Here is a 15674-nt window from a genome sequence, read left to right as displayed (position 1 = left end):
GTTCTGACTCATAGTTGTACACCATTCTGTATTTTCGTTCATTCACCTCAGTTTAGGGTGGATTTGATTGGTATTGACTACTGTCTATCATAAATCAGGTGGTATTTGAGCTTGTATTGGATCTTGCCCAGTGAGTGGAGCTGCAAAAGGTATGGTTGTGGCTGGGCTAGATGAGCACAGTTGCTGTCTCCTGCTGGATGAGAAAGAGGAGAAACCCCTCCCATATTTACAGGAAAACAAACAAAATGAATAAATAAGCAATGTACATTGAAAAGAGAAGTTAAAAAAAAAAGTATGCGAAAGAGTAAGTGTGAGAGAATTCATTTTGGTTTGGAGGATAATAAAGATCCATGTTGTTGTTGTTAGGACAATTTAGTTGGCTCCGACTTGTGTCTGTCTACCTTATCCACAGCAGAACTAAACACTGCCTGGTCCTGCACCATCCTCACAGTTGTTGTTAATGCTTGAGCCCATTGTTGCTGCCACTGTGACAATCAGTCTCGTTGGGGATCTTCCTCTTTTTTGCTGACCCTCCACTTTACCAGGCATAATGTCCTTCTCCAAAGATTGGTTCCTCCTGATCATATGTACAAAATATGAGGCACAAAGTCTCTTCATCCTTGCCTCCAAGGAGCATTCTGGTTGTACCTCTTCTAACTCAGATTTGTTTGTTCTTCTGGCTTCTCCAACACCGTAACTCAAATGCATCAAGACTTAAGGAGACTCAGACAAATAAAGGTGGAGAGAAGGTAGCTGAGTTGACAGACTTGGTGATGCCTGGCTATGAGGTTGGAAGGAGGAGCCCAGACTGGTTCTTAAATCTCTGCTCTTTGGTATGAGACTGTGTAACACTTTGGGGCCAACTTCATTTCAAGGCCAAATAATCTGTTAAAATGAATATTTGCATCAGGTACTCAACAGTTACTTGTACACCAATGTTTATTACAGCATTATTCACAATAGCCTAAATGTGGCAACAGCCTACGTATCTATCAACAAATAAATGGATAAACAAAATGCACTACATGCATACAATGGAATATTACTCATTCATAAAGAGAAATGAAGTTTTGATACTTGGATGAACCTTGAACCATTATGCTGAAATAAAAACACAAATACTGTCTGATTCCACTTAGATGAAATCTCTAGAATAGGAAATGCACAGAGCCAACACTTTGTTAGTGGTCCCAAGAGGGTGAGGAGGAGGAAGGGGAGTACTGCTTGTGGGAAACTGGGTTTCTGTTTGAGTGATGAAAGTTTTGTGGAAATGCAGAGTGGTGAGGGTCGTACCATTGAGTTGTACACATAAGAAGAGTGAAAATAGCAAAATTTTTTGTGATAAAATACATTTTAGCACAGTTTTAAAAATTAGTATTTGTATTTTCTAGAAAAGTTTTAGATTTAGTGGTAGAAAAACAGTGCTTTAGGATGAGTGCAATTGGAAGAAAGGTCTATTTGACTTAGCAAAGGTTGAATTGTATTTTAAAAGAGGACATTATTACTGCTTGTTGTTAAGTGCCGTGGAGTTGGTTCCAACTCATAGTGACCCTATATAGGATTTCAGAGGAGCAGTTAGTAGGGTTTGAACCATCGACCTTGTAGTTAACAGTCCAGTGCCTATCCTACAGTGCCATACCAAAACTCCAATACTACTGTTGTTGTTAAGTACCATCGAGTCAGTTCCAACTCACAGCGACCCTGAATAGGGTTTCCAAGGAGTGACTGTGGGTTTGAACCACTGACCTTGTGGTTCAAACTAACCTTACACTCCAGTGCTTATCCTACAGCACCACACCAGAACTAGGTGGAAAAACTGTATACATTTGTTACATCGTCTATGTGCTCCGTGAGGTATGCTCCGTGAGATGACAAATTCACCATTATGTTACACTAACTAGTTGCCAGTGACTCAATTCTGACCCATGGTGTCAGTGTAGAACCATGCTCCAGAGGGTTTTCAGTGATTGATTTCTTCAGAAGTTGATTCCCAGGTGTTTGTCCTGAGGAGTCTCTGGGTATACTCAAACTCCCTGTCTTTTGGTTTGCAGCCTCGTGTGTGAATTGTGTGCACCACCCAGAGACCCTTTACATTACAGTTTCTCGATACTGAGCATATATCCTAGTTTGTCAAAAGAGGTCTCTAAAATGTTTGCCATTGAATGAATTATTCAAGCTAAACTGACAGTATTTCTGGAAAGTACTTATTGGCAGAACCTACCTGCTCAGTGAACCCTTCAAGCTAAGTTTTAATAATTTGGAAGTTTGTACATAGGTACTTAAAGTAATGCTTTTCTTAATAAGAAACAGGTTTCTCTTTAATTATTTAAAGACCACTATGAATATTTACCAAGTCCATTCCAGTGTTATTTGACGTATTCATTTATTTAATTAGTCAAGAATTAGAACCATCCTTAATGTCTTTTGGTAGAGTGTACTAGACAGGTGAAGTCCTTGAGTGGTAAAAAGAGTTAAAGTGCTTGACTACTTTCCAAATGGGTGGAAGTTCGAGTCCCCTCAGAGATGCCATGGCAGGAAGCCCTGGTAATCTAATTCACCCAAGAATTCAGCCATTGGAAACCCTATGGAATGCAGTTCTTCTCTGGTGCACCTGGGGCCACTAAGTCATAATCAGTTCAACGACAACTGGTTCTGGTTATCAGACAGGGTTTCTGTACAATCAGCTTAATCAAAAAAGGAGCCTTGTAAAAACATTCCATGTAAAAAGATCAGCTTGTTTTGTTTTGTTTTCTTAAATTATGGTAACAACTTAAGAAACTGGGTAACATGATTTACAAGTCTTTCTTGTATATAAGGTTCCCTTCTAGTAACTCCATTGTAAGTCAACTGACGTAAATTGAATCTTAGTTTTCATCATCATTGGTAATAACTCATATCTTTGTAAATCCATTCTCTGTTTGCCTTTAGAGTTTAGAAACATTATATCTAAACTTACAGGTGTATGTTGGTATAAACATTCATAAAAAGTATAGACATAATAAAAATGTACTCACACAGTGAAGAAGAGCATTGGTATTTTATCAGTGTAGTTATAACTCCACCTAAGGAAGGTTCTGGACCATGTGGATTATCCCTGGGTATGGGCATGGCATTTCTAGGCAGAAGATTTGTTTTCTGTGTCACCCTTCCCCCCACCCCCCACTTCATATATTTTGTGGCATCATCTCACTGCTTCTTAAATCTGCCTATCAACTTTAGCAAAGTGATTAACATTTGAGTCCATATTTTCAAGCAACTGAAACCCCTGATTTAGTTTAGAAAAAAATCCAAATAGATTTTTCACTGTAAAATCTTTTGACAACTTCTCTCCTTCCTTCTCCTCATCATTTCTTTCTTCTTTGGCATTTCTTCCCTTGCTCTGTCTTTCCATTACATTCTGGTGTGTCCGTTCTCCGGCTTCATAACCTGTGAACCATTCCACGTTGGTGACATCAAATCTGAATGCATCATTCTTACCATATGAATGATGTTTCCACCAATCTCTTCCCTCTTATTATCCTCCTCAGATACTTGAAGCATGTCCCCCTTACTCAGCAGTTTTCCCCATGCCATACATTGTAACTCAATTGTGTTGTGAGTCTGAAACGACCTGTATATGTTGGTCTACCTTATAACATTAATTTGCTCTGAAGCACATTTTACCACATCATCCACAAAATGAAATATTTAGACTGTGAGACTGTGTGTTCGAGTGGTTTAAGAAGCTTTGTCTCTGGAACTAACTGGTATTGACATTTCCTAGTGTGTAGACTCTGGTAGTATAAGTAATTCTATGGGCCTCTGTTTTTCTTTCGTACCAACATTGTATAGAAGGTTGTTTTGAATATAGAACGGTCACTATAAAGCACTTAGAGTCCTGTTATGGTGCTGTAAAATAAGCACTGGTCTGCTGGCCCCAAGTTTGGAGATTGAAACCCTATACATGGTCACTATGAATTGGAACCAATTCGACAGTGCTTAGCAACAACAACATGCCATTGAGAGATTTATATTTGTACCTATTCCAAAGAAAGTGACCAATAGAATGTGGAGATCATTGAACAATATTGTTAATATCACACACAATTAAAATTTTGCTGAAAATAATTCAAATACAGTATATCAGCTGATATATGTATATATATATGTATGTATGTATATTCCATCAAGTCAGTTCTGACCCATCGCAATTCTGCATAGGGTTTCCAAGGAGTGGCTGGTGAGGTTGAACTGCCAATCTTGTGGTTCAAGCCAGCATTGTAATCCAGTGCATTAACCCACACCAAGCCACATACACACATATCTATAAATCAGGAATTGATTTATATAATTGAAATATTTCAACAAACTGATGCAGTACTGGAAGCACTCACTAGTGTATGCCAAGAATTTTGGAAGACATTTACCTGGTCAACCAACTAGAAGATTTCCATACTTGTATGCATTCCAAAGAAAAGTGACCCAATAGTAGTAGAAATTATTGAACAATATCCTTGGTATCACAAGCAAATAAAATTTTGCTGATGAGAATTCAAAAACTGTTACAGAAGTATATCAACAGGGAACTGCCAAAAATCCAAGCCAGATTCACAAGAGTATATGGAACTAGGGATGTCATTGCTGATGTCAGATGGATCTTGTCTGAAATACCAGAAAGATATTTACTTGTATTTTATTGACTGTGTAAAAGCTGTGTGGAGCATAACAAACTATGGATAACATTGTGAAGACTTGGTATTTATTCTAAAACACTTAACTGACCAAGAGGCAGTCATTCAGACAAAGCAAGGGGATACTCAATGATTTAAAATCAGGAAAGATATGCATCAGGGTTGTATCCTTTTGCCACTCCTATTCAATCTGTATGCTGAGCAAATAATTTGGGATGAGGGACTAAATTAAGAAGAACAGGGCATGAGGATCGGAGTAAGTCTCGTTAAAAATCTGCACAACCTTGCTTTACTGAAAGTGAAGAAAGAGGGCTTGAAGCACTTGCTGATGAAAATCAAAGAATACAGCCTTCAGTGTGAATTACAACTCAATGTAAAGGAAACAAAAGCCCTCACTCCTGAACCAATAAACAACATCATGATGAATGGAGAAAAGATTGGAGTTGTCAAAGACTTCATTTTTGGGGGATCCACAGTCAATACTCATGGAAGCAACAATCTGAGAATCAAACAGTGTACTATTGCACTGGGCAAATCTCTGCTGCATATGCCCTCTGTAAGTGTTAGAGAACACAGATGTCAGTTTAAGGACTAAGGTGCATCTGAACCAAGCCATAATCTTTTCAGTTGCCTCCTATGCATGTGAAAGTTGGAAAATGAATAAGGAAGACTGGAGAAGAATTGATGCATTTGAGTTATGGTGTTGGTGAAGATGGTTGAATGGACTGCCTGTAGAGCAAACAAATCTATCTTAGAAGAAGTATAGCCAGGATGCTCCTTAGAATCGAAGATGGTGTCTGTCTCAGGTATTTTGGACATATTATTGGGAGGAACCAGTTTCTGGAGAAGGAGATCATGTTTGGTTAAGTGGAGGGTCAGAGAAAAAGGAAGACTCCCGATGAGATGGTCTGGCACATAAGTTACCATAATGGGCTCAAGCATAGCAACAATTATGAGAAAGGCCAAACCCAGACCAGAGAATGCTTCCTTCTGTTGTTTATAGGTTCACTCTGAGTCATAAGTGACTCTACAGCACCTAAAAACAACACCACCAGCAGATATATACATATATATACACATATATGTGTATATATATACACACACACACACACACACATAGGATCAACACTGCATTGTTAACCATAAAGTCAGTTATTCAAGCCTACAGCCACTCCTTGGAAACCCTATACAGGGTCTCTAGGAGTCAGAACCAACTCAACCACTCTTAACAACACATATATAAATATATATATATATATAGGTGGGGGCTTCAAAAAGTTCATGAAAAACTTCTTTTACTTCATCATTTCTTCCATTCACTATAAATTGTTAAAGAACAATTTTTAGAGTCTCTTCACATGTCCATTTTGGTGTTTTCTTCCTTGCCTGTCTTTTTAATGACCCCTGCTTTCTTCATGTAGGATACTTCTGACATCATCTCATAATTCATCTGTCTTTGGTCCTAGTGCATGGACTTAGGTAGTGTATGTAACTCTCTTGGTCTCTGTTTCTCCTCAAATCAATAAAACGGTTACTATAAAGCATTTAGCATTGAATTCATGCTTGTGAGCAATTTCAGTGTGTTCAGTCTTCTCTTGAGATGGTCTCTAAACTCAGCTGGGATATACTCAAGGTCATCCTTTGATCTTATATATAGTATTACATTTAGCATGCACATTGCTCTCCTCCTCTCCTCCACAGTCCTTCAAATAAGCCCCCCACATCTCCTCCAAAGAGTGGGGCAATTGACAGAGGACTCAGGGCAAGCTCAGTCCTTGCCTTTTGTTGCGGTGGAATTTGTTCAGTAGAGGCCAACCTAGGCTTAAGTCAGAGTTCCATTTCTAAACCTGTAAGTCTAATTTGTAATACAGTCAGAACAATTAGGTGCAGTTTATATCTGATGCCAGTTAGGCAAATGATTGTCTTAGTGTATAGTGTATACCTTTCTGCAGTTAAAAAGAAACACTTGCAGGTACACTAAAACATCTGTAACATAATACAATCATAATGCTACTTTGATTTGCATCACAAAGAGTCTCCATGTGTTATCATGAGCCTTTCTATGTTTCTCAAAATTGTAATGTAATAGACTTTAACTGGGGTTGGTTGAAAACTGTGCATTGTAGGTAAGTCAGATGTTTGTACCCCAGGAACTGCCTGTCATTTCCTTTCCAGCCAACTGCAGCCATTGCCTCTGGGCACTTGTTCAAAAACCAGAAATGAAATCACAGATTGGCCCAACTGAACACAACTCCCCAGTCATAATCCCATTATCTCCTGGTGTGTTGCCCCTCTAGGCAGGAGCCTGGGGGACTGACTGGGGACACCACCACACTGATAAAGCTCGTTCATTTCTGTAGTCCACAGCTCTGTGGCAGGGAGGGCATCAAGGATGGGGCTCTGGCTCTGAGGCTCTTACTGCAGGTCGCCCTGCCCCTCTTCAGCGACCCCTGAGCCCGCTTCCTTGCCCCAGAACAACAGAGAAAAATGAAGGAGCTTACTTCCTCCATTTAATTGGTGACCACCACCTAACCACCCCTTGAATGAATTTGTTTGAAACTGCAATGTGTGGTTTTTACCAAATCTATCACCATTACCAGGCAGAATCTGGCTGCATGTTATTTATAGCTGTTCTATTCAGGTCAGAGTCCAGGAGAGCCATTGTTGCTCTTAATATCGGCTGCATGGGGCTTCTGCAGGCTCATTTTCTAAACAACCGTGAGATTTCTCTGGGCAAAATGAAAAATAAAAACCAAAAACAAACAAACTCGCTGCTATCCAATTGATTCTGACTCATGCAGCGAACCTACAGGACAGGGAAGAATGGCCCCGTAAGGTTTCTAAGACTGTTCTCTGTACAGAAGCCACATCTTTCTCCCACCGAGCAGCTAGTGAGTTCAATCCCTGTCAGCAGCCAAGTGCTTCACCATTGCACCACCAGGTTCCTTGGATATCCAGGGGAAAGGGAAGGTTTTTGTTTCGTCAAGAAAGAACTGTTTTCTGATCATTTGCTTCCTCTTGACATTGCTTTTTTAAATGAAAGGCATAAGAGACAACTGTGTGGGGAGGATTTGGGGTTTGCCCTGTTACCAAGTATTAAAATAGAGAAATTTTAAAACCAAAATGTTGAGAGAGATCCACAGAAAAAAAAAACAAAAAAACGCTGTTCTCCTTCTGAATAGTTTACTCTATAGACCAGACGGTTAAGCACTAGGCTGTGAACTAAGAGGCTGTCAGTTCAAAGTTACCAGAGGTGCCTGTGAAGACAGACATGGTGATCAGCTTCTGAAAGGTCATAGCCTTGGAAACCCCATGGAGCAAGTTTATTCTTACACACATGGGCTTGCCAGGAATTGGAATTGCCTTGATGGCAATTGGCTTTTTTGTTTTTGTTTTTGTTATGTTTTTGTTGTTTGCAGTGATTGACATTTGGGGCTGCTTCATTTCCAGTGAGCTTCCCGGTTTCTCTGTGTTCATGTCATCCTCCTGTTCATTAAACCCACGTAACCTGATCTTTCTTTTTCTTTACTGAGTAATTCTTAAAGAAGGTGGAACGGTGGAGTGTTACTTCCAGGTTTTGCCCCCATCCCTTTTTACCCAATTGTCCAGTTTGCTGTGCTACCGAAGGCCTGCCATGTGGTGTGGCTAGAGTTAGATGGTTCTCTACTAAGAACCTCTGCCTGACTCAGCCCTTTCCCTACAAGGTTCTGGCCATTATGAGGTGAAGCTGGAGTGCGACTCTTTCTGTTGGGGAACAGGAAGGAGGGTATGTGCAGCTTAATGCCTTTTATACAAATGCAATTTATGCTGAAAGGGAAATGATTTGATCCATTTTGGATAGAACTATTCGTTGTGAAGGCTTTGTCAGAGCTACATTGAGGAGGCCAATCCCCCACTCCTCCCAGGTAAAATGAAAGCTCTGGCTCATCTCTGAGATAGCTTGTATTATATTCTTGTTGATGCTGCTTCTTTCCAATTAAACCCTAATTCTCCTTCCCTTTCTTCTTCACATCAGCTCATACCCCAGACAACAGCTTTCTGGGCTTTGTGGTGGAACAGCACCTGAACTCCAGTGACATCTACCACATTAACGAAATCAAAAGGCAGAACCAGTCCCTTGTGTATGGCAAGGTGGATAGCTTCTGGAAGGTGAGTCAGTCCGTATGTGTGTGTGTGGCTCTTTCAGAAAAGAAGCTTCCTGAGTAATTTAATTTAACTTTGATCCAGAGAGTAATCAAGCCGAGTGCCCAGAGCCTTAATGGGATCTGCTTAGAGGTAAACAAGAATGTTCAAGGATTTGGTTTCTCAGCATTTGGTTATCTAATAAAGGCAGCATCTGCTTACCCATGCAGTGGCTGTATCACAGTGCCCTCACTCTCTGCGCTGTGAAAACGACTCACAGTGTCACTTGTACTTGCTTCTGAGAGAAAATGCCTTTCGGAAGCCAGGCACTGCTAGAGGTCCTTTGTCCTCTGGGAAATCACACAAGTGGACAGGTCCCTTGGCCTCTGGAAAGCAGTGACCTTCACATCCTTTTGGCTGTGATCAACCGCCATGGTCAGGTGTCAGTATACAACTACCCCAGAAAGGGAAATGTTCACCGGGGCTGTCAGGAAAACTCTCCGCCACAGGCTGAAACAGATTGTACTACAGGGTTGGGCTGTTGAGACCTACAGAGCCCCTTTGCCTGGTGTGAGTTCCAGGTACACCTGGGGGAAGTTTAGAAGGATGAAAACCAGATTGTTGGAACTTGTTGACAAGCAATGCAAATCATTTTGTATCTGAAGTCAGCCTGAGCATGTGGTCATCATTTGTTGTTTTTTTAAGGGAATGTTTTTATAGGAACAAACCATCCCTCTCTCTCTCTCTCATTGCCATCAAGTCGATTCTGATGCTACATAGGGTTTCCAAGGCTGTAAATTTTTATAGGAGCAAAAATCTTCCTCTTTTTCCTGTTGTACAACTGGTGGATTTGAACTGCCAACCTCGTGCTTAGCAGTCCAGTACTTATCCTACTTTGCTACCAGAACTCCTAAACCATCTCTGTTGTTGTTGAGTGCCACTGAGTCAGTTACAACACATAGTGACCCCGTATAGGAGTTCCAAGAAGCATGTGGTGCGTTTAAACTGCCAACCTTGCAGTTAGCAGTCCAGTGCTTACCTTAGAGTGGTACATCTCCAATACTTAAAAATATGCCTATTCTTAAATGTGGACTCCTGGTGTGGTGCTGTATGACCAGCACTAGACTGTGAACCCACGAGGTCAGCGGGTCAGTCCCACCAGCTGCTCCTCCAAAACCCTATCCGGAGTCACTATGAGTTGGAACCCACTCAATGGCACTTACAACAACAACAACATTCTTAAATGTAAGAGTCCATCACTTTCCAGAATGATTGTAAGCTGTGGTGCCTCCCTTTACCAGGCAGTTAAAACTCTTACAAATGGGGAAGTGCAAGTTTATGTACAGGATGGAAATGGTTTTTCTGTCATTGTTTTTCTGGCACTGAAAACTTTGCTGTCTCCCCCTGCCTCCCACCCCATAGTTCCAAGAGGTCAGCTATACCAAACGTAGTTTTAGATTGACCCATTTCCAGAGAAGCTGATTTAATTCCAGATGGCTGTCTTTGCCATCAGTAGCTAAAAGTCTGTCTTAGTCTAGTCTAGGGTTCCCAACTGGAGATAGTTTTTCCCCCTATAGGACTTTTGGCAATGTCTGGAGATGTTTTTTGATTGTCAGAATCTGGTGGAGGTACGCTACTGGCATCTAGTGGGTGGAAGTCAAGGATACTATTGAACTTTCTTTATGCAACTGGCCCAAATTGCCAATAGCGCTGAGGTTAAAAAAAACCCTCATCAGGTAAATAAGATTTATTTTCTTCCTGCACTAGTCTATACTCTCCCCTCCCAAATAAATGGCACTGTAGGATAAGCACTGGACTACTAACCACAAGGTCGATGGTTCAAACCCACCAGCTACTCCTTGGAAACATTATACTAGATAACACCTAACAACAACAAGTAAAATAACATCAATCAGGGTTATAAATGGTTATTTGAAGTGTTCCCTTGAATGTATACATTTTTATTTCCCTTATATTAAAATCTGCCCTGCTTTAACAATGCATTCTTTGGCTGACTTTCTGGCAAAAGTGGGTGAACACGGCAAGTTGGGAGTTCTCCTTGTCAGCCTGGCTGTCCCAACCTTGGTTTCAGGAAGACAGTCTCCTAGAGAAGAGTCACAGTGATCTCCCCTCTGCACCTCCAAGAAACTGCTCACATCTCTGTATAAACTTGACATTGAGAGTGTATCTCCTCTGGAATGCAAGTGGCCCCGCCTTCTAGGTGCCTGACAGCTTCTTCCATTTCCCTAGAAAAACAAACTCGTAATTGGTTCTGAAAGCTTCTTTTTTTAAAAAAAAAAATTAATACTAATAACTGCCAGTGAAAGGATAACGCTCTCCGGATGCCAGTCAGAATCCCAAGTGTTAATCAGCCACCTTGAGTCAAGTGATTCAGGGTGCAGTCTAGAAATGTCTCCGAGTTTTGAGATGTTACCTGTGCACGTGGTCTGATCTTGTATACAGTGTTTATCTCAGACAGTTGAGCATCAGTGTATCTGCAGTGGTCTTTGCCTGTTGTTGTTAAGTGCCATTGAGTCACTTCCAACTCATAGCCACCCTCTATGGGTTTCTGAGGAACGGCTGATTGGTTTGAACCACCACCTTGCTGTTCAAACAGACCTTTCAGTCTAGTGCTTATCCTACAGTGCCACTAAATACCCACAATCCAGTGTGTCATTTCAATTGTATTACATCATTCCAGGATTCTTTGCTAGGAAAGGCCCCAAAAGATGAAAACTACGATAAAGTTTTAGCATGAACTTAGGACATATTCTCAAAGGTTTGAACACACACAGTATGTGAGCATTGTTGGGCTTATTTTATGGCTCAGCCACCTACTGTTTGATCTTGGATGACTTACTTAACTTGTCTCTGACTAATTTTCATTTGTAAAATGGGAATGAAATTATGGTTTTTGTGGAGATTAATTTAGTTAATATTTGTGAAGTGCTTAGAGCAGTACTCGGTACACAGTAAGTCTAAATAATAATTGCTACTATTGTTATTAATCTCAGGAGCATGATGGTTCAGTAGGGTAAGCACTGGACTGAGAACCACAAGGTTGGTGGTTGGAGTCCACCAGGTGTTTCATGGGAGACGGATGAGATTTTCTGCTCCTGCAAAGATTTACAGCATTGGAAATCCTATACAGGGTCACTATGAGTCAGAACTAACTTCAAAGCACTTAACAACAACAACATTATTAATATCATTATTGGAGCCAGATAGGAAAAACAAAAGCAAGAATTGGTGTGTGTATGGAGGGTGGGGAAGATGTAAGCAATAGGAGAATCTGTGAAAAGCCAATTGCCATCAAGTCAGTTCTAACTCAAACAACTCGTGTGTCAGAGTAGAACTGCATTCCCTGGGGGTTTCACTGTAGATCACCAGGCCTTTCTTCAGGGCCACTGAGAAACTGGAAAACATTAATCTGCCTAAAGATACTCGAATTCAAATTTTTAAACTTTGCCAGGAGTTAGCAAACCTATGGGCTGTATTTAACCTACCGCCCATTTTGTTTGTTTTTTTGGTTGTTTAATAAAGTTTTATTAGAACATAATCATGTTCATTCCTTAGTGTGTTGTTTAGGACTGCTTCAAGCTGCAGTTATGATGCAAACTGTATGGTCCTCAAAGCCTTAAATATTTACTATCTGCCTCTGCTTAGAAGTTTGCTGACCCCTGAACTCTGCTGTTTCCTGTGTAAATCAAGTACGTCTCTGGAGGCCACATTTGGCCAGTAGCCCTGGCATGGAACCCATTATGATCTTCTGGGCATGTTCAGCGTTCTTCCTTCGGCACCTCATTATTGAGGCTGATGGATAATGATGAATGGAAAGCATCAGTGTGCTTTACTAAAATCCTTGTCAAGACGAGCCAGCAGGTACCTCCTATTAGACATTCTAGGGTCCTGGGGTGACGCTGTAGGATGCGCACTGGACTGCAAGGTCAGTTTGAATCACAAGGTCGGCGGTGCAAACCCACCAGCTGCTCTTCACTGGGTGAAACCCTACACTGGGTGGCTATGAGTCCGAACTATGAGTGGCACTTAACAGGAACAACAAAGCAGACCTTCTGCACACACTAGCGTTTATTCTATAACTAATGCACTAATATCAGGAGAGAGCCGTGCATGTGTGCCACATTGACACTTCTCAGAGCCTTTCCTGTCCAACGTGTGGGGTGGTGCACTTCAAGTTCTTTGGAGGAGACTAAGGGCAGCTGTTAATGATCCTTAACCATCTCGGTTTATAGATGGGGAACTGGCTCAAAGAACTAGAGTAACTCGTCCAAAGTCACGCTTCACAACTGAGCTTCTGGCCTTTCCTGCTACTCCTTACTTAACAGAGCAGCTCCTCTGCTCTCTGCCCTGCAAAGATGAGCCCGTCATTAGAACAGGACTCATGGTAACTCCGTGGGTGTCACAGTAGAACTGTACTTCATAGTTTTTCAGTAGATCACCAGACCTTTCTTCCAAGGTGCCTCTAGATAGATTTGAGCTCCCAGCCTATTGGTTAGCAGCCATTATTGTTTACAGGACTCAAGAAGGATGGTCTAGACAGTTGCAGCTGAAACTACAAGCAAATGCTGGTAATAACAAGTAAATTGCTGCACCTGGCTACCCACCACAAAAATGGGGAGCTCAGCCACAGCCCTGCAGCCAATTCCACAAAGAATAAATACTTCTTATTTGGGGAATTCAAATTGTTTTTGGCTTGGGGAACCAGTGGCAACAACCAAAGTCATTCTCACCTCAATTCAGAAAAGTCCTCAAAGACAGTCTGAGTTTAAAGCATTTCCTCATGGACTGTTCCTTACCCATAACCTGAAAATGGGGCAACAGACCTTCTAGAAACAAGATTCAGCATTTCTCTCCTCTCATCCTTAATAACTTCCTGCCCTCCTCTAATCCATTTTACCCAGAGCAGCCATGGCAAACCTATTGGAATGTAAATTGGCTCGTGTCTGCCTGGCCTTTGCTTAAAACACTCCAAAGGTTTCATTTTAAATTTAGAACACTAACTTTACAATCCCACTTCAGTGGTGGCAGGCTGAGATAAGGAGGCTTTCTGAGCTAGTCGAGGCTTGTTCTGCATGGACAACTCATCTCCTGCTCTGGCCCCACTGGCCCCGACACACCCCTCCCTCAACTTGATGTTTGGTCAGATCTCTGATATCTGGTCCTGTAAATGCTCAAACCCATTACCTATTCAGACAGGCTTCCTATGTCCAGGTTGCCTCGATTGTCACACCTTGCCCCATCACAGAACCTGGTTCACCCTTTTATATCATCATTTGACTCAACTTGCAATCCTCTATTTACTTACCTGTTGTTGTCAGTCTCTCTCTAATTACTAGACATACAGAGTTGCCATGAGTCGGAACTGACTTGGCGGCACTCAACAACAACAACAGCAACAAGCTATAATAGGAGGTCCCTGGGGGGTACACATGATTTGTACTGGACTGCTAACCTAAGGATTGGCAGTCTGAACCTTCCATTATAACAACAGCCAAGAAAACCGTATGGAGTGGTTTTATGGTGTAACACATGAGTCGTCATGAGGTCATGAGTTGGAATCCACTTGTTGGCAACAAACTCAATAAGGGCAGGAATGAAATCTGTTTTGCTTACCCACCTCAGTGGCTGGCACAATTTGATGAATGCGCTACTCTCCTTTGGATTTAGTTTGACTCCGATTACCTAGGGAAGCTAGAGTACGACATGAAATGGTTTCGAATGGGCATTTCCCAGTACTCTCTTTCTGATCCAAGGGGAATTAGAAGTGGGGGCTGGGGGGCAATTGATGGAAGAGGAGTAAAACCAGGCTTGTACAAAAGCTACAGAACATGTAGAAGCATGAGAGTTTTCTAGATGTGCTGGTGAGCTCTGCCATCAGATGGCATGGTAGGAGAATGCTGTATAGGAGCTGTAGACCAGTTTCTGGGCCAGCTCTGCTATTGTCTTATGATTTGGGGCAGCAGCTCCTCCTTCAGCCTCCTCACCTATATGAATGAAGGTAACTGATACAAAAGAATGAATTCACCATAACACCCAGCAGCCTAAGTGAGCTCAGAACAAGGATGCTCAGTAGAAGGACCAAACCCACCCACCCTCACAAAAAAAAGGAGAACATACCATGTAGTTGTATGTTTATAAAAGTCTATAAAATGCAAATTGATCTATAGTGACAGAAAGCCAATCAGTGGTTTGCTGGAAGGGATAAGGAAGAAATTATACATGTTCACCATGTTGATTATGGTGAAAATTTCAATGGCAGGTGTACACATATGTCTGCGCTTAGAAAATTGTACACTTTAAATGTGTACAGCTTCTCACGAAGGAGCTTCAAAATGTTCATGGAAAGCCCCTTGTGTGTTGTCAGTTATGTCAATTAAATCAATTACTGATATGCAAATTCAATAAAGCTTCATTGGGTGGCACTAATGCCTAAGCCACTGGTGACTGCTAATCAAAAGGCTAGCAATTCCAGTCCACCCACAGGCACCGCGGAAGAAAGGCCTGGCAAGATGTACTACCCAAAGGACAGTTGTTAAAAAGCCCCATGGAGCTGTCAGACTTTGCGCAAATGAGATCATCATTCGTTGGGGTTGATTCCACAGCTAGTGCTGCCTTTATACCTCAATAAAACTGTTTTAAAAAAATGTAGTTGGGCAAGCAGCATTCTACAGACCACATCCATCCTGTGGCTTGTGTTTGGTTAGCCTACAAGCTCAAACCAGTTTTTACATATTTGAAGGGGTCCATAAAACAAACGGCCACCACTCGTCTGTCTGTCGTGCTGTGGTGGTTTGAGTTGCTGTGATTCTGAGGGCTATGCCACCGGTGTTTTAAATAACCAGCAGGGTCACCCATGGTGGA

General features: G+C 41.6%; 1 protein-coding gene across 1 annotated transcript in view; it reads left to right on the top strand.

The window, feature by feature from the left end:
* Positions 1-15674, top strand: part of MGAT5 (mannosyl (alpha-1,6-)-glycoprotein beta-1,6-N-acetyl-glucosaminyltransferase) — a 307459-nt gene that overhangs the window by 175192 nt on the left and 116593 nt on the right. The window contains exon 10 of the mRNA XM_006834588.1: positions 8686-8819. Within this exon, the coding sequence (XP_006834651.1) occupies positions 8686-8819 (134 nt within the window). The remainder of the gene's footprint in view (positions 1-8685; positions 8820-15674) is intronic.

The sequence above is a fragment of the Chrysochloris asiatica genome, unplaced genomic scaffold, assembly GCF_000296735.1.
Source record: "Chrysochloris asiatica unplaced genomic scaffold, ChrAsi1.0 scaffold00012, whole genome shotgun sequence".
NCBI classification, from domain to species: Eukaryota; Metazoa; Chordata; class Mammalia; order Afrosoricida; family Chrysochloridae; genus Chrysochloris; species Chrysochloris asiatica.
The sequence above is the reverse complement of the archived record's forward strand: the minus strand, read 5'-3'. Positions and strand labels throughout refer to the sequence as shown.